The sequence below is a fragment of the Styela clava genome, chromosome 13 (assembly GCF_964204865.1).
Source record: "Styela clava chromosome 13, kaStyClav1.hap1.2, whole genome shotgun sequence".
NCBI lineage: Eukaryota > Metazoa > Chordata > Ascidiacea > Stolidobranchia > Styelidae > Styela > Styela clava.
The window spans coordinates 15,105,857-15,124,208 of NC_135262.1; the positions used below are offsets into that span (position 1 = coordinate 15,105,857).

General features: G+C 34.7%; 2 protein-coding genes across 3 annotated transcripts; one reads left to right on the forward strand and one right to left on the reverse strand.

The window, feature by feature from the left end:
• The first annotated feature begins 466 nt into the window (after positions 1-466).
• Positions 467-16,335, forward strand: LOC120332617 (phosphoenolpyruvate carboxykinase, cytosolic [GTP]-like). 2 transcript variants are annotated; one of them, XM_039399899.2, is made up of 13 exons: positions 467-566; positions 6,611-6,743; positions 7,009-7,148; positions 8,646-8,830; positions 9,896-10,102; positions 11,025-11,212; positions 11,548-11,661; positions 12,095-12,248; positions 12,957-13,070; positions 13,268-13,405; positions 13,775-13,870; positions 14,253-14,395; positions 15,107-16,335. In XM_039399899.2, exons 1-13 carry the CDS (start codon positions 535-537, stop codon positions 15,419-15,421), a joined length of 1,959 nt encoding a protein of 652 aa, XP_039255833.2. In that variant the 5' UTR covers positions 467-534; the 3' UTR covers positions 15,422-16,335. The 2 variants fall into 2 exon arrangements, with proteins under 2 accessions (XP_039255833.2, XP_039255832.2); XM_039399898.2 differs by lacking the exon at positions 467-566 and adding an exon at positions 5,388-5,531.
• A 721-nt stretch (positions 16,336-17,056) lies between these two features.
• Positions 17,057-18,333, reverse strand: LOC120332618 (bifunctional peptidase and (3S)-lysyl hydroxylase Jmjd7-like). Its single transcript, XM_039399900.2, has 2 exons — positions 18,118-18,333; positions 17,057-17,787 (listed from the first exon to the last, which is right to left on the reverse strand). Exons 1-2 carry the CDS (start codon positions 18,318-18,320, stop codon positions 17,058-17,060), a joined length of 933 nt encoding a protein of 310 aa, XP_039255834.2. The 5' UTR covers positions 18,321-18,333; the 3' UTR covers position 17,057.
• Between the last annotated feature and the right edge of the window lie 19 nt (positions 18,334-18,352).

Below are 18,352 nucleotides of genomic sequence, written 5' to 3' on the forward strand. Positions count from 1 at the left end.
AATACTGTAATCTGGTAATACCAATGCTCTGCTGTCTGGCTTAATAGGAATTAACGATTCTATTCATGTTGTTGTATTGAAAATCTATATGCTGATATATTGATATAGATAGACTACTATATTATGCTTGATCATTTGTAAAATTTGATGTTGTTGTAAATTTCGTTTGATGGCATCCCCAAATGATGATTGGCATAACGTACTGACTTTGTTTTTGCTTTATTGGACCTTCTGAAATCAGTGAAAACCCAGTAGTGTTACTCCGATTCGGGTCCATAGTTCGTATTGGCCACATTTATAGCAGTTATATCAATTGAATTTTCCTATATAAATTCTGGGATAACATAGCTATTTCCCAACTGCATAATTATAGCCTAATTATTTGCAAGTTCGTAGACCACCTTTTCCAATTATTGCAAACTGTTAATTGTGACAAATATAGTAATGGCTTTGTTTGTGCACCATGCAGGTCTTATATTTATCTTTGTTTTGTTATTTGTTGTGGAAGTTTTTCATAAAGAAAGTACATAGAAGATGGCACCTGTACTGTCTGTTTTTCTAAGAAGGTAAGAACGTTATATGTTGCAATTATTTTGTGGTTTACTAAAGATTTTTACTTGTTTTCTGAATCACTTTTCAGGTGTATGAGTTTTTTTATTGGGGTATTTTATCGACGACAAAGATACAGGTTTTTGGGCAATATATTTATGGCTATGTATAATATTGAACCATATATTCGGCATGAGACAGTGCTGTGAAAAAGTTAGCAGGCTTGGATGAAAAATTTTATGTTTATCTGGCAGTTTATTATTGCCTGACACCCATTCTGAAACCACATTCGCCTAATTAATTAAAACGTTTAAGATAATATGGAGTCCATGAATGTATTTGATTTTTCTTCGATTTGATTAATAAGAAAATACTAATTGGTTGACTACTATTTTTACTCAGCATGGTAACAGGTTTTAGTCTGCAATAGGAATTAAATGTTTGTTTCTCCTTCCAAGATAAATATATAAAAAAATATTATTTGGATCTGCGATCACAAATATACAGATGGGAATTGCTGGTTGTTCCAAACGTTATTGCTTCACAGTTTGTAAAAATCTCCAGTATGTGTTTTCATACATAGCATGTATGTTATTATGGTTTACTTAAAGCAGAGTCAATAGTACTGCAATTCTTATTACCAGGATGGATCTGTTGTGTGATATATGTTGCTGTTTACAAGTGAGATTTGACCTAATTTTTCCCATGGGGACAGTGGTTGGATGTCATTGGATGTTGGTTGCATGTCATTGACATCATTAAGGTCGAAATTGTTTTCGTGTACAAATTACATTGCAGTAAATGTAATGTCCAAAATTTTCCATTGTACATATATATTATCAAATAACCTAAAGTATCCAATTTCAGCTTTTGTTCACATCACACATATTCTTTTGTGTCATGGTTTCCAAAATTGTGTTAACTATACAGAAAACAGTTTTCGCATCATTGGATATGGTTATATTGACTTATCAATATGATAAATGAACACGAATAACTTTCCATATTAAATAAACCATCATTACGCCCAACTGGACCGGTCCACTTTGTCAAAAAAATCATTTATTATAATAGTAAAATTTCATATTGAACCGGCGAAGCGTCATGACTCGGTACCCTCCTTCGTTTTAAACCAGTGAAATCATTCTCTCGAAAGTGATAGGTGACAATCCCCTCTTTCTCGACCAATGAAAATGGCTAAATTCGGCGAAGAGTAACTATTTGAGAGATTACGCAATGTTCCTATCGCTTTGGTTCTCTTTGTCTTCACGTGCGATTTCGCAATCTTTTTTAAATTTGGAAATAGTGACTACGTGCAGGAAAAAGTGCTTGGTCCGGTCTGCTTGAAATTGCGTAACGTTTTTCACCGTCGTCAGCATATTGTTGTACCCTCGCCCTATAATGTACACAGAATTGTCTGACAAAACAATGTAATAATGATAAACCAACCAAACAAATTGTTGACCAAAGCCGTTTGTTAGGCAATTAATCGTGTTTCATTTTGCTATGTCAAAAACTGAATATATATATACCCGGTATATATATATATCATGATAGGACGAGTCATTTTTTCATATACAACAATTTAGGCAAGTATTTCCAATACTACAAAATGCGATATTAGATATCAGAAATAAGCACTTCTTCATCACATCACTTTTACAAATAATCTGTGTTGACTTGCTCACACAATTTAGGAAATAAATGATTATTGCCTCACATTCATCGCTGTCTCCACACCCCATTCATTGTGTGTTTCCAAATTGAAACAAGATAGCGATGCTTAAAGTATAAGATTGCTTGGTGCAAAGTCACAATTATTTACCATATGCAATTGCTTTTCGATTTCTCGGTTTGTACTCTTGGGCGTAGGTGAAAAAGCGCTGCATGAAATAGTATAATATTTGTAAAGCGAACAATTACGGAACAATTGCAACAGTTACGAATAAAGCACCATTTATTCAAACTAAAAGTATTTTTTAAATTTTAAATTTATTACGTTATTACAAAATGTTTCGTCAGAATGATTGGATTTTATTATGGTTTTTCTGCCCTCTTAATGATAGTCTGATTTCGGAATCATTTTTTAATAAGTCGAAAATAACTAAGAAGCTTATACTGCGTTTAGCGCCTAGCCACACGCCCTCATCTGCCCTGAATGTAATGGATGAAAAGTGGGCAATATAAATCTGTGACTCCGATTGGCCGATTTGTTTGCGGAATCAAGACGGCGGCGGACTCGCCCCTTCGCCTCGAACTGAACCTTTCAATTAAAAGACGTATTCCCTTCTGTCGTATTTAGCCACTTACGGGTAATTGTGGCAATCTAACTACGTATAGATAAAAATAGTATTTCCTGTTCTTTTGATACTGTTCTTCGAAAACGCCACCCGAATATCATCACACGGATCTTTGTTCAAAGCCACGAGAAACAAGAGTGAAGCCGTAGGCCTGGTCCGTTACTCCGAACCCGGTTGAATTATAATAAAGTATTCACCTAGATGCAATATTTAAGACGTTATATGTAAATATATGTATGAAATTGGAACTTAATTATTCGGTTGGTTCAAGATCACGACGAAACTATTTTTGGTCGAACATTCAATTTGAGTTGTACTCACTCACACACACTTTTAATATATTTATTGAGTAGGACTTGTGAAAATATTGTGAAGTTTAACGTGCCTAAATTAGTTTCCACAAATCGTTCACAAATATGGTATACCATATCAATTTGCAATAATTTTTTTCCCAATTATTAAAAAAAAATCGTTATTCATGAATATTTTCGGTTTTTCAACAAACTTTGACGTCCATCTGAATGAGGAGATCTCCATACCATAATTTATATTCTATAGTCTCAAATATCATTATTTGTTGTACAAAAACAAAAAGTATAGATTCTGCATGAATGTATGTTTGGAAAGCTATGCTTACGATAAAGTTATGCCATGAAGACCCCAGCAGAAATACTCTGCTGTTTACTCGTTGATGTTTTGTCAATGCAGAAGAATTTCATACCGCAACAACAATACGTGACCTTGCAGGTATATTGGACGTGCCGACAGTCGAGAACAATTTTCTGGATTCTCCGCAGATTTTTTCGTCCAAAATTTGTTGTATCAAATGATGTATATTAACAAACTGATATTTTCTTCAAGGTTGTATTAGGAAAAAGGTCATAAAAATATATATGGTATATTACAATAGTCTCTTTGTTTCTAACCAAATCAGCTATAGCTCGGATTTCCTAAGACTAGAAGCTGTCCTATATCTTATGAATTTATGATGTGCACTCACTTTCAGATTGAATTATCGTATGTAACTCGGCACGCGTCACGCAAAATCATTTATAAAACCTTTTAATTAAATCCTGGTAATTCTTTGCCGGAGATTAATTATGTCATGAAACCGCGATCACCATTAGCATTGTTCTTGTGAATGACCGGAGCCGTATTGCAAATGCCGGCCAAATGATTTTGATTTGTGTGTCCCATTTGACCAGAATATATTTTCAGTTGTTGTCATTGGCTACGGCTAACCAACCCCCTGAATTACTTGTTTCTGGTTCCTCTAGTTTTGTCCTCCCAACGATGACGAGGCGTTAAAATTCAGACACGCCTTCTGCTCGACCAATCAGGAGCCCTACGAGTTTACGTGCTGTTCCAAACTTGTTTATCGGCATGTCACGATTTTTTTTAACGAAGAAATGAAACTAATAATGAAATGCAATATTTTATTTATTTTTTATTGCATATTTCCTATATAACAAGCCGTGTGTTCCGTAATCTTTATATATTGATTTGGTATTCGTTGGTCAGTTTTTCATCGTTTGGCGTGCTCAGTTATCAGTAAACATTATTCTGACGAAATAGTACTCCGTATAAGGCGTGTGCTATTAACAAAATTAGAAATATGGTGCGTTTATGTGCTCAGGAGAAGAATAGCAAATTGAAAGTTGTTGAAACAAATAGAAAGTATTTGTTTCAAAACACAGCGCTCTTGACTAGACCATCTTCTCATCAAGTATGTACATGACTTTGCGATCACCAGGCACACGCAATTCCATGGTGTAACAACGCCTATAATTCACGATATTGCCAATGCAAGATTTTTGAAGCGATAGGTCAGTAGCCAGCAAGGTGGTCCGTGGGTGGGTAGACGTAAGCATATGTGAAGTTATTTTTTGTGTGATGGTGTGTCCCCGACACTGACAGTACTGATTGAAGAATGTTTGGGGCATGATTGCCTATAGTCGCTGAAAGTATTTTGATTATTTAATTATATTCACTTCATCGATGTTACTGGTACGGTTTTGAAATAGAAAATGCTATTTTAACAACGTAAATTTGCTATACATTTCCCAAATCTCAAAAACTGTGACGGCTTATTCATATCAAATAAATACTCCCTAATTTTTCTAATCGTGTAAAATATGAAAGTGTTATTACAGTAGACGCAAATCTGAACTGACATTTAAAAGCCAATTGACGTAACAGGAAGTTTTAATCATGATGACTGGCCTCCATAACATTACTGTAATAATAAAATATATAAGAATCACCGGTTGTTGGTCATGAGTATAATACACCTGTGGTGTAAAATTGTTGGACTAGCGATGGCCGGCCAATGAGGAAACATGTCAATCAGAAGCCCGTTACAGCACGGTCAAATATAGTACCGGTACTGACTGACATTTTTGCGTCATCGCATGCCCTTTAGTAGTTTTTTTGTGATAAAGCATATCATATTATGGTTCGTTTTGGGTTGTACTCAGCTTTACGTCTATGTTAAATCAAAGCCAATGTTTCATCGTTACATTTTTTGTATTACTTCATTACTTTACGAACATATGTTAGCTCCTTATATCTTTATAAATATACAACGAACTGAATAAAAATGGCAGCCGCTGATGTTAAGTTATCATCACACAATATGGCACCACCGCCAAAGAGAGCCCATCTGCTTACAGACGAGGATCCGTAAGTGCAAATTTGTCACTATTGTGGGCGTCATAGCTTCCTGTCAATTACGCTTTTTTGTTACACCTGTTCAGTATTGTCTCGCAAAATATGACGTCACTTGAGGAAACCACAATAGTGCGTCCATGAGTACGTCCAGTAATTCAATACTGCTTATACTAAACTCGTTTATATTTGTAGTATATAAATATATACTACAAATATAAACGAGTTTATTACAAGCAGTATTACTCAAATTTGTGTGGATTTGAGGAAAGAAAAAATAACTTGGTAGCAAGTCACATTTTGGGCCATTTCAGAGAATAAATAGACGTAAATGGGAATGCATTATACTCAGCTAAAGTTGATTTTTTTATATATTCATATTTTTCATTATTATTGTCCATCTATGTCCTGTCCTATCATGACAATGTATATTGTCGCACAACCTGTAAAATCATGGGAATGGGGTCTCAAATGTTAACCACTCAATAGACGCAACGTTCATTATAACTGCACCTTCCGTGAGTTGAAATAAGTGGCCGTTCGCACTTTCCAATGATAATGTCAGATTGTGCCTAGTCAATAACCTCAGCTTGATCAATAACTTCATAAAAATGCTATGATGCAAAATGTAATTATTATGTCATTTCCTCGACTCAATGCCAATGACAATCTTATTAATGACAAAATGCAGTTTTTGTTGATCAATAAACAAAAACGTGTTTCCATCATTGCCATATGCATTCCAATGTATATATATATCATTAGAGATCCATAACTGTTACTGTTTATATAGATAAAAACTGGGATGCCTATGTCATGTTTTCCATCAGGGGGCTTGATAGTCATGGTTTGACCCCTCCACTGACCAAAACTTGAAATCCAGATATTCAGCCAATGTTGAGGGTCTTAACATAAACAGCTAGTTCAAAGTACAGTTATTATTCACAATCTTTCAATTGTTTTTAAAAATTTCAATTTGTCTGGTGCTGTCTACTTGACAAATGTATTTATTACCTTGTGATCAAAGACAATATGAATGAGCATAAAACTGAGATCACAAATATACAACACATTATTTTTAATTTATTTTTCAGGCCTTGCAGTGCAGCGGTTCAAAAATTTTTTCATGCCAAAAATGCAGTCACAAAAACATTGATCAATGGAATTGTCCGGCATCAACATAGCCAAAATGCAACTAACGTTTCACAATTACCAGATCATGTACAGGTGAATTTCATCGAAATTTTGTTCATATATTACAGGGAATGTCGCTTGTTGGTTCTTAAATGTTATAGGTAGAATACTATCTGAGGAAAGATACTATCCTCGCCAAATAATGATTCTCTTTCATCATGCCAAAAAACAAAAATTAGTAAAAATGTGTGAAGTGTAATGCAATTGTATTTCAATTTCAAAAATATTGGAAGTACTGTCATGAGTGTCAATGATTTGCTGAAATTTATTATGTTGATTTTATATATTTTTATTACAGCAATATATTGATGAAAAAGCAAATTTATGCCAACCAGATAGTATCCATATTTGTGACGGTTCAAAGGAAGAAAGTGATATGTTTATGGAATCTTTAGAAAAAGATGGAATGGTCAAACGATTAACAAAATATGAAAATTGGTGAGTACCATCTGTAAATTTTTTTTGACCTTTCTTGGAACAAGGCACTGTATAAGCAAGCTTACATAATTTATCACTCCCGAGTCCTGAGTGAGGTTGTTTGACCTTAAAATTGTTGACTTGTGGCGCTAATAAAGTTGGATCAAGCGCTCTAACCATTGCTGTCATGTCCATTTCGTATTCGGTAAATGGCTCTCTGTACAGGCAAACTATCTTCAAACTGCGGCCCATAAGATCGAGTCATACAGTCATGCCCATTTCAAATTAAATTGATATGTTGAGGTACAGAATAAACTCAGATTCCATAATGTAAAATTTGGAGACTCAGGTAAAGATATTCCCCAGTCTGTACAACTCCAAAAGGAATGGTGTTCGATTCTTAGTTACACCATACTTGACTTATGCCCTATACAATTTTGTGTGTGCTTAGTTACTTGAGTGTCTTTGGTGTGTGGCCAATTCCACTTACAGTTTGTTCTGGTTTGTGAACAGTATTCATGTCTTTCACAAGTGCTCTACCATGGCCACGTAAAACTGAAAGACCAATTTGTAATTAGTAGTTTATTATTACCCATACATTGTATTATAACTAGGGCTGGGAATGGTTAACCGGTTAACCGATTTCAGATGGTTAGCGGTTACGATTTATTTTAACCGTTAACTGACATCTTAGGTACAAATCATCTTCATACCGTACGATTTCTTCAAATATCATTACCGGTACGGCGGTACGTCATCGCAAATTTATCTCTTGTGGCATTTAATTCAAAAGAATATCACTAACTGTGTGGGTAAGGACTCAATAAATGTGAAAAATAATGGAAGTACCAAGATTGCTGATTATGAAAATTTGACAATGATAAATTCAGAATCAGTTTTCGGTCGATTTCGAAATATATTGTTCACGATTTCATTGCAAAATCGGATATTCAATGTCATACAACAAGTGCGCAGTTGATGCCGTTTTTCTTTATATGATATATATCTCGAAGTAAAATTTGCACATCGAACACTGATAATTTGTCACATAAATGGACGTTTAACAACGGAATCAGGTTTCCAAAAATACTTCCACACCCCCGAATCACGCTGCCTATCTCTTGCAACAGAGCAATCATGAAACTATCTCGATTTGTGAATAATTTTAATAAGCGATACCGGGATAAGAACACGGAAAATTGCTTTATAAGCATTGTGACGTAACAAGCTGAAATTATAAATTATTACGTCAAACGTCACGCGACGGTTAACCGGTTGATTTTACCCGTTAACGGTTAAAGTGTTTTCCCTGAAATTCCCAGCCCTAATTATATCACTTATTACAGTCACACAAAATTATAGAAATATGAGATGGAAATTTCTAAAAGATCTTTAAAAGTCAATTAGGATCATTTCAGCTTCAAATATGAATTATTTGTGTGAGAAAGTAGTTCTCTAAATAAGCTGAAAAAGATTCCTATTCCAACCATTCTGATAAATTATCTTTTTTTCTATCAGTTGGCTGGCAAGAACGGATCCCAAAGATGTTGCTAGAGTAGAAAGCAAGACTGTCATTTGTTCAAAAAATCGCAATGACACTCTCACAACACCAAAAGAAGGGGTCGCAGGTCAACTTGGATATTGGATGTCACCATCAGAATTAGAAAAAGCCGCTGCTGAAAGATTTCCCGGATGTATGAAAGGTAAGATTCTGCAACTAACTAACAGTTAATTTTTTTGTTTTGTGCAGAATGCACAAAGGAATTGTGAATAATCCTAATATTTTGTTGCTAGAAACATAATTAAGATGAATGTGGAGTTGTCTATTTACGGTATACTATAAATAGTCATTATCGATTATGTTCATGCCAGTGACGTCAAGACTTGGCTAGTTTTTCTTGTTATTTCTATATTCATATCTAGTGCTGAATAAAATTGCAAGCTATCTCAAATATTTTGAGAATTAGTGAAATTATGAATAAATTCCAGAATATTTTGTTAATCAACAATGTGTTTCAATAAAATAACAAGTGTTCTCTTTATATATATAAAGACTTTATTATTCAATATGTTTTTACTTTAATCGAATCCTTTTGATTACCCTTCTGTTTCGTACCTATGCATGAAATTGATATAATAAAGATCATATCAAGGACAACACTTTTATCTATGGCCATGCTCGGTTGCATTAGATCAAATTTTTTTTTGTGATGGCATGGAAGGAATTTTGTAACAAATATACATGTTTGTCCCCTATGTATCTCTAATTGATTATGACGAATTACAGGACATGACTTAAGATGGTTTTTTAAAGGTGACGCTTCCATTTCAATTCATCATATACGCTTTTGTTGAACTATTTATCTGAATTGTAAATCATACTGCTGTTTAGAAGATCTCATTCCTGAAATTATTGATAAATCCATTCAATTTCCGCAAAGCATCATTGAGAGCGATATATCCCTTGGCTTTTTGTAATCATGAGATGGTTTTTTTAATTGATTATCTGCTGGTTAATAAGGCATCCTCAGCTTGTGAAACCCATGATTTAGAAACCTGGCTGAGCAGAGCCTTTTTCAGAGCAAAATACATATAAATGTGTTGTGTAACTTGTGTATATAAAAAGTTATTAGCTTTCAATGCATTACATCTAACAATGCTGACGTTAGATGTAAGACATCTTAAATTCAAACCCCTTGCCACATCATCTCTTTTTCGTGTCACTAATGGCATTTAAAATTTATATCCTATTTTTCTTTTACAAACAGGTCGAACCATGTATGTCATTCCATTCAGTATGGGTCCCCTCGGTGGATCAATCTCCAAATATGGTATCCAGTTGACGGATTCGCAATATGTTTGTGCAAGTATGAGAATCATGACCAGAGTTACTCCACAAGTTTTAGATTACATAAATAGCGGCGAAGATTTTGTTAAATGCCTTCATAGCGTTGGTGCACCTCTACCTCTGAAACGTAAGTAGATTTGTTTTGTTTTATTTTTTATGATTTTTTGATCGATTTTTTGTCTGGTCAAAGCATTTCGATTAGTTTGGTTTGGATGATGTTCCATAATAGGCTTGGCCGTAAAGACTCAATTATTTTCGTTTTTGACTGTATTCTGGAAAGCTATTTTTGAATGTGGATTACGAGAAAGTTGTTGCAAATATGATTTATTGGTCTTTTAAATAGGAGCAGATAAATCGTCAATACTCAATTTGAATTGTACGGTTTCAGAATCAAATTGAATATATGAGTAGGAATAATTGGTGATATCAAGCTTTATGTTTGTTATGACATTTCTCGACTTATTCTATGTAATTTAATAGAATCGAATAAGACGTAGCCTACTGTCGAAAAATATCCTATGTAGCCATTTTAATTAATATTGTAACTGATACATACTGTCTTGAAGAATATATTGAATTTATATTCAGATTCAGATATTTATTTTCATCAATCAAGAATCTATGTACGAATTTATTTAAATGTAAATAAAGCCATGAAAATAATAATGAGCTAACATGATGAGAAAAAAAAACATGCATGAGGTTCATAGCAGGGTCGCGAAAAACTATAAGAGTCATCGAGTCAGCGACACCTATTGGCTGTTATTTTAGAGGGGGAGGAGTAAAAAAAATTGTATTTATCTAGCCAGTCGAAAAATATCATAAAAATAAGGTCAAACACATAAAACGAACAAGATGGCGCGTCAGGTGTATTATAATGAAAATTACAAATATTCTCATTGTAATTTTTTCATACAACATACTTGTATGCCTTTGCTGCTAACAAGGTTCTGTACTGAGTGAGGTGGTGGGCATTTGTCAATGAGTGTAACTAACAATCGATCATGTATCTAACAACTAATAGCAAATTTTTTAATCCTGTTTTTCAGGCGAACTCGTCAACAACTGGCCATGTAATCCAGATCAAGTTTTAGTTTCACATATTCCAGCACAAAACGAAATTATGTCGTATGGTTCAGGATATGGTGGAAATTCGTTGCTTGGAAAGAAATGTTTTGCACTTAGAATTGGATCGACCATTGCTAAACGAGAGGGATGGTTAGCAGAACACATGCTGGTTGGTAAAACTATTTATATTAAGATAATTGGCTGTTAGTATTTTTGCCTAAGAATGTCAAAAACATTTTTAAATTAATGTTTAGAGAAAAAGATCTATTTTAAGTATTCAAATTTATTCCAACTAAAATGAATAGCTGGTAAACTATTCTCTTTCCCGAACATAGACCGGAAACTTGACCGTTCACCATATTAAGCCGTTTTATTAGCTCTTCTCTTCTTCGATATAAATACAAAAATTCCTATTTTATATCAAATTATACAGTGTATGATTTAGTACATATTGACGAATTTTACATCCCTGACCATATTTGAATCATTCATTTTGACGTTCAGATTCTTGGAATAACGAATCCAGAAGGTGTCAAGAAATATGTTGTTGCTGCTTTTCCAAGTGCTTGTGGTAAAACTAATCTTGCCATGATGCAGCCTTCTCTACCAGGATGGAAGGTATGTTCATAAAAATTATATAGAGATAGAATAAATCAAGAGGGCAATGCTCAAATATATTGGCTTGAATGTCAAATTACTACCGTATTTTATGGACCACAACTCCACAAGGCACATCTGGTTATAAGATACATTGATTCATACATTAGGTTCACCGACGTATACGGCCCACAATCGATTTTTAAGGGAAAAGGGATTTAATGTGTGTCTTGTGGTCCGTAAAATACAGTAATTGATAAGAGGGTTAAGGTTGATCGATGATTCCTCATTACACATACTACCAGACCCTATCGGTTCGACCTTAGCTGCGCACTGGTTAGCAGAAAAGATTTGCATACATGCCTGATGGTATGTTGTGGAGAAGTGAACACAATACCGAATACATTATTTACATATTTAAACGATTGTAATTTTCCACGAAAATTTTTCACAGGTTGAATGTGTGGGTGACGATATCGCATGGATGAAATTTGATGAAGATGGGAGATTACGTGCCATCAATCCAGAAAACGGATTTTTTGGTGTTGCGCCGGGAACTTCGAATAAAACAAACCCCAACGCTATGAAGACATGTATGACAAATACAGGTACTGTCAATTTTCATAATGGGTTCTTCTTAGTCGAGGGCTGGGAAAGCTATTGCTTGTGAGCAGCATGCGGCCTTTTGATGAGATCATAAATAATGGTACCGTTATTTGGTATTATGGCATGGCCTTGATTACACGTCAATTTACTGATTCTTAGGTAATCATTAACACAATTGGGATTTTAAATCTATAAACTGTTCAGTGTTCAGCTGGTTGTAAATATAGAATAATGTGGTTTTATGAAATATGTTGTGTTATCACAGCACATTTGTTTTATTTCAGTTTAATATTCTCTTCAAAAAAGGCTTTAAACGAAAAACCACTTGTGTTGTTAGAGATTGAACCACAAGCATTTTGTGTCTAATTTATTGCATTCTGGACAGGGATTGGACTCTACATCAGTACAGCGATGTCAGAGCCTCTCATAGTTTTTATACGACACTTATTTCACTCCAAACAAGGTGCAGTACAAGCATCCAATGATATGTAAGACGCTTCTACTCTCAGAAAGAGTAAGCATTGCTAATTTAGTACTCCCTAGGTGAGGTGTTGGGCATGGGATTTTAGCAGAGATTCTGACCTACTGTGCTAACACAGTTGAGTGTAATGCTTTAACAACGAGGCCATCGGCTCTACCATTTTCTAATTTAGCAAGGAATTTGTCATTTTTTCTTCAATGTTAGTAAAAATACCCATAATTTTATTAAGTTTTTACCAATGTTGCTGAAACATCTGATGGAGGAGTTTACTGGGAAGGCATGGATGAAAAATTAGATGATGGTGTCCAAATTAAATCTTGGTTAAACGAGATATGGGAACCAGGTATTTTGATTTTTTTTCCACTTTTAACGTTTCATTGATATTAACAAATCTCAATCGAATAATTTTAAGAAAATGTGCTGTCAAAAATGAAACCCACTTGTTGTAACATGTAAAAAATGTACTTTGCCGAATTTATTGACTTACCGGTATTCCCTTTTTTTAAGAAATATTGTTGTAAATTTTTAAATTTCATTCAGGAAATCCTAAACCTGCTGCTCACCCCAACTCAAGGTTCTGTGCCCCAGCGGCACAATGCCCTGCCATGGATCCAAACTGGGAAAGTCCAGAAGGTGTCCCAATTGATGCCATCATTTTTGGAGGAAGGAGGCCAAAAGGTATGATTGATATATCAAATTCTTACGGTGTAATTGTGTGTTTAATTTAACGAAGTTTGAAAATAAAATTTTGAGAAATAAACTCTCGATATGTCATCAAGTGGTAATGTGTTTTGTAGCCGTCCCTCGGATTTCTCTTTTCCTTGTTAAAAAATAAATAATTATTTACTCTGGTGACAAGTCAAGTCAAGTTTATTTTTTCCAACCAGTAAATAAAAAACGTATATTGTAGCAGTCTTTGCCAAAAATGACAGTACTAGTTCATTAAGTTATGTCTGATTTCAGAACAAAAATATACCCTTTCCTTTCTATATCGTGTGAAAAATTAATACTGATTAAGGACTAGATTCGGAATTATTACATTTTTAGGTGTTCCTCTTGTGTACGAATCCTTTGATTGGGAACACGGAGTATTTATTGGAGCTGCAATGAGATCAGAAAGTACATCTGCTGCTGAGTTTAAAGGTAAGAGTATAATATTTTCTTGATATAAAGTATGATAGTTAAGAATAGGGATTGCATTCATAATACAAGACTTTGCCATATGAATGTGAACCATATCTGATATAGCAGAAGCAATACTATTTCTATCTCAAAAACAGCTCAAAACAAGAATAAATTCTATTTTGAGTGATTTAAGAGTTTTTCTGCACACATCAAATCTTGAACCGCTTCGAATAGTTATCTTTACTTTTCTACAGCAACCTTGCATAATATACATACGAATGTACCGGCGCAAAAGCATACAAGATGGATAAGTAGTCCCGCAGAAACACAATTTATTGCCATACAACACACTAATCAAGATTCTTGCATAGTATCTCATTCAAACCACAAATTTTTGCAGGGAAAGTAATAATGCACGATCCTTTTGCGATGCGACCATTCTTTGGCTACAACTTTGGACACTACCTCGATCATTGGTTGAGCATGGATAAGACCCCAGGAAGGGATATACCAAAAATTTTCCATGTCAATTGGTTCCGAAAGGTAAAATTGCTTTAAGCATGCTTACTTCTATTTGTATCTTCCTGTGATCTTTTTGAACTCTAGTGCAGCGTTTCTTGTACTTATTTGCCAGAAACACCTCCGATTTTTATTTCGCCTCGCGGAACACCAAGAAATGGTAGTTTCCAAAAATTTTGCCTGGCCTGCCTGTTTGTTGTTAGGTGGGAGACAAATTTATAGGCCCGAAGCCGCTGAAGTAGGACCGAGTTCGCCATTTAGTTGAAACTTCGACCCCTGCTGTGGCAGTGTTGCGCAAAACACAGTTTGAGAAACGCTGCTCAGTCAGCCTTAGCCAAGTTAGCTAGTTTGATTTTGGTTGCCCAAAATTCATACAGTCAAACAATCTGAAGATACTGTATTTCTTCATGAACAATACTCACTTTCATGACTAAATTAGGGGGTGTGCGTATCATGATTCAATATAATTGGCCCTTGTATATCACCATAGCAAACATACCTCCAATTTTTTTTTCTCACATAAATAGGATGATCAGAATTGCTCTTTTTCTGTTAATCGTAATTATGATGCGACGACCAAGATAATTATAAAATATTCAAAATTAAGTTAGGGTAACTGAAATATTTAGATTCGGACATGCGTTGTGTACTGTGATGAAGCAGTATATGATAATGATTTTATTTCCACACACATATATTACGGTGGAGAAACAATAATATCTTAATTCTATTCAGGGTAACGATGGAAAATTCATGTGGCCTGGTTTCGGAGAAAACATCAGAGTTCTGGAATGGATTTTCGGTCGTGTCAGCGGCACGGAAGAAGCTCGCAAATCACCAATCGGATATCTTCCTACCGAAAACGGAATTGACCTCGCTGACCTTGATGAACCTGTTGATATGAAAGGCCTGTTCGACCTTCCTAAAGATTTCTGGCAACAAGAAGTAGCGGAAATCAAAAAGTACTTTGACGAGCAAGTGAATAAAGACTTGCCACCAAAAATCTCAAATCAGCTTGAAGCTCTGAAAAAACGCATTGATTCCATGTAATTTTACAGATTATATCTTTGCACTTCAGCTTTTTGTAAAATAATCCTAGGTTGCTTGACCAAATATGTTTTCATTTCAGCAATATCAACAATTCATCGAGATAAACCATGTGTAAAACCCAGCCATAATAAAGGACGCTCGCAGTGTGAACAAAATAATATATATACCCAAGCAGCTTTACTTGTTATTCCCTAACCATACCCCACCCTGTCCTTGTTCAAAATCTTTAATTCATCGCGATCAAATATGTACTACTATGTCATATATATATATTTCTATATATATTTTTCATTATGTAATTTCGCTTTTGTCATTTTTGTACAGTATTTAATGAGGTAGACTAGTGAATTATATCATGTTAATTTTTTTCTAATTTTGGTGTGTTTTGTTCTGTGCATTGGCAGACACTTATTTTGAATGCAGGAGCTAATGCCCCTAATTTCCAACATTTTAGGTGTCCAGTAATGTAGGTATTTGAAAGAAAAGAATTATTTCTTGCAGAACTTGCAGTAGTGTTGTCCCAATGCATTCTCACTCAATCTGCACTTTTGTTCTATATCTTTGACCTAACCAAACTAATTATGTTCGTTCAAGAACATGAACTTAACTACTATAATTGTAATGCAAGTTGTATCATAAATGTCTGTTTTTTTTCGTTTTTCAAGCATAATTTATCATTGTGTTTCGTTACCGTGGTTGTTAAATGGCTCGATCATACATGTCCATACTCTAAAATGTGAAGAAAATTGTTTTGCGAATTTTATGTTGATTCGTGCAAAACCTTTTGTTTTCTTGAATGTTTATGATGCGATGCATCATACTGCCATTTATACGCACTGTTGAAGAGATTTTTCTACCTCCAAGGAACTGTGCCTTGTGTAGGTTACTATATAAATAAAGTTGGATACAATTTATGATAAGTTTGTATGACTGTGATTATGGGCTTCAGATTATTTCGTTGCCATTATGCTTTTCTGCAATTACTAGATAGATAAACTGCAGATCAGTCTGATCAAGGAAAACCATTAAAACTCAAAATGCTTCAAATGCTGTACTACCGGTATTTGCCAGACAGATCATCAAGTACAGGAAGATAAACTCACAGAATCCAGGTTCTTTTGAAAAGTTCTAGGGAAATTTGCCGCAGAAAAATTCGCCGCATAGGAAAAATCGCCTTATTTAAAATAGATTCGTTATTTAAGAGCATACCCTAACCCTATAAATCTAACTGTTTTAATCACAAATACTTATACTTGTTTTACAGCAAAATGCGATTGTTCCTATGCGGCGAGATTTCTTACGGCGATTTTCCCGGACATGATTTTGAACATATTTTAGAAAGAAAGTAACTTGCATGCAAATCACCCCAGATTAATGAAGATCTTAGGTTTTCATATACTGTATATTTATATACTTTTTACTACGTCACTCATTGAACAAGGGTTTCTGGGGCGTCTGCTGCATTTCATTGGGGTTGTGCTTCGCGGAAAATGTTGCAAACCACTATTCTACGATATAACCAATTCGCTAGAAAGCAAAATTATTGTTTCCAAAATACACTGCCATCTTATGGTCACCAAACCGTCCACCTGAAAGAGCTTCAAGCCCTTTTGCAAATGTGAAGTCAAAACTATATTTACGTTCCCAAAACTGATTTACTTAAGTTATCTAAAGTTTGATAAAAGCTATATTTCCAATCAAAATCCATATCATACCAAAAATTGACTGCTATGGTGCCATTAGTTTGTGTAACATGGTGGAACCACATAGCAGGTAAATATAGAAGATCGCCAGCTTTCACACTAGCTGTCAAGGTTTTGCAGTTTTTATACATAGGATAAGTTTCAAGGTCTGGATTAAGAGGGTCTATGGCAATCCAAGGTACTGGTTGAGAATCCAACAAGTCTTTTATAGTCCACGTTTCCCCAACTTTCTGATATTTTGCAGGCTTATAATTTTTATGAGGAATGAATGGTCTATCACATGGCGGGTGTAGCGTGAATGTCTTTTCACCTGAAATTACTGCGTATAAATTTTCATAATGATCTTTGTGCATTGAAGTTATGGCATCTTTCTGTCCCATCCAAAAATTCACTGCTTCTGGTTTTGCCCCAAATGCATCAGTTGCCCAATTTATGTGGGATTCAATATCGCCGATAATCTCAGGGAAATCAGATGTCATGTTGGAATTCTGTTTTTGAATGTAAAATACATCACTCTCGTCTTCCCCTTCTTCAATACTATCTAAAAAGTCACAGAATTTCATTTCCATTTCTTCTGGCATAACAAATCTATCGCCATTTACCGCATCAGCATACCCGTTTGGTGTCACAGCCACAGTAACCATCTTTTCAGACATCGTTTCCCTAAAACAATTTAATATGATGAGCTATATCAGACAGACTTATATAGAGGGCTTTTTACGCAAATTGTTTGAAAGTAACTGGCCAATCTCACTTACGTGTGATCAAAGTGACTGTTATAAACACTTTGCGTATGATAAAGTAAGCTATTCAACAATTGGAGCGTGCTTTATGCGATGAATGTGCACTAAATGAGGACCCAATAACGGTTGTTTGGCTACCTCCATAAATTAGATTAACAAGTAAAATTTTGTGAATTTAATATTATTATTTAAATTAAATTTGCAGTTATTGCCAAAGAGCTACCTACAAATAATCGCTCACTTTACTCACCTAAAATACGCCGGTGACCACTTACTCAAGGCAGTCCAGTGGCATATGCCACCTTTCAATATAAATGGGGAATTTTTGGAGACATAATTTGAAAAAAATTCTGCTGCTGTTGGTGGATCCTTGATGATTGGTACATAATCATGTACATTCAAGTCATGTGCTTCCGAGATAGATTCAATCAAACATTTCTCTACTATATTCATGTTGATGTTTCAGACAAACCAAAGTATGACTA

Bases quoted from the DNA above. Each gene is read 5' to 3' on its own strand.
- LOC120332618 (XM_039399900.2), bottom strand. From the start codon at position 18,320: ATGAATATAGTAGAGAAATGTTTGATTGAATCTATCTCGGAAGCACAT. The intron at 17,788-18,117 runs GTGAGTAAAGTG...AAATTGTTTTAG, and splicing joins TGGTCACCGGCGTATTTTAG to GGAAACGATGTCTGAAAAGA.
- LOC120332617 (XM_039399898.2), top strand. From the start codon at position 5,449: ATGGCAGCCGCTGATGTTAAGTTATCATCACACAATATGGCACCACCG. The intron at 7,149-8,645 runs GTGAGTACCATC...TTTTTCTATCAG, and splicing joins TTAACAAAATATGAAAATTG to TTGGCTGGCAAGAACGGATC. The intron at 8,831-9,895 runs GTAAGATTCTGC...TTTTACAAACAG, and splicing joins ATTTCCCGGATGTATGAAAG to GTCGAACCATGTATGTCATT.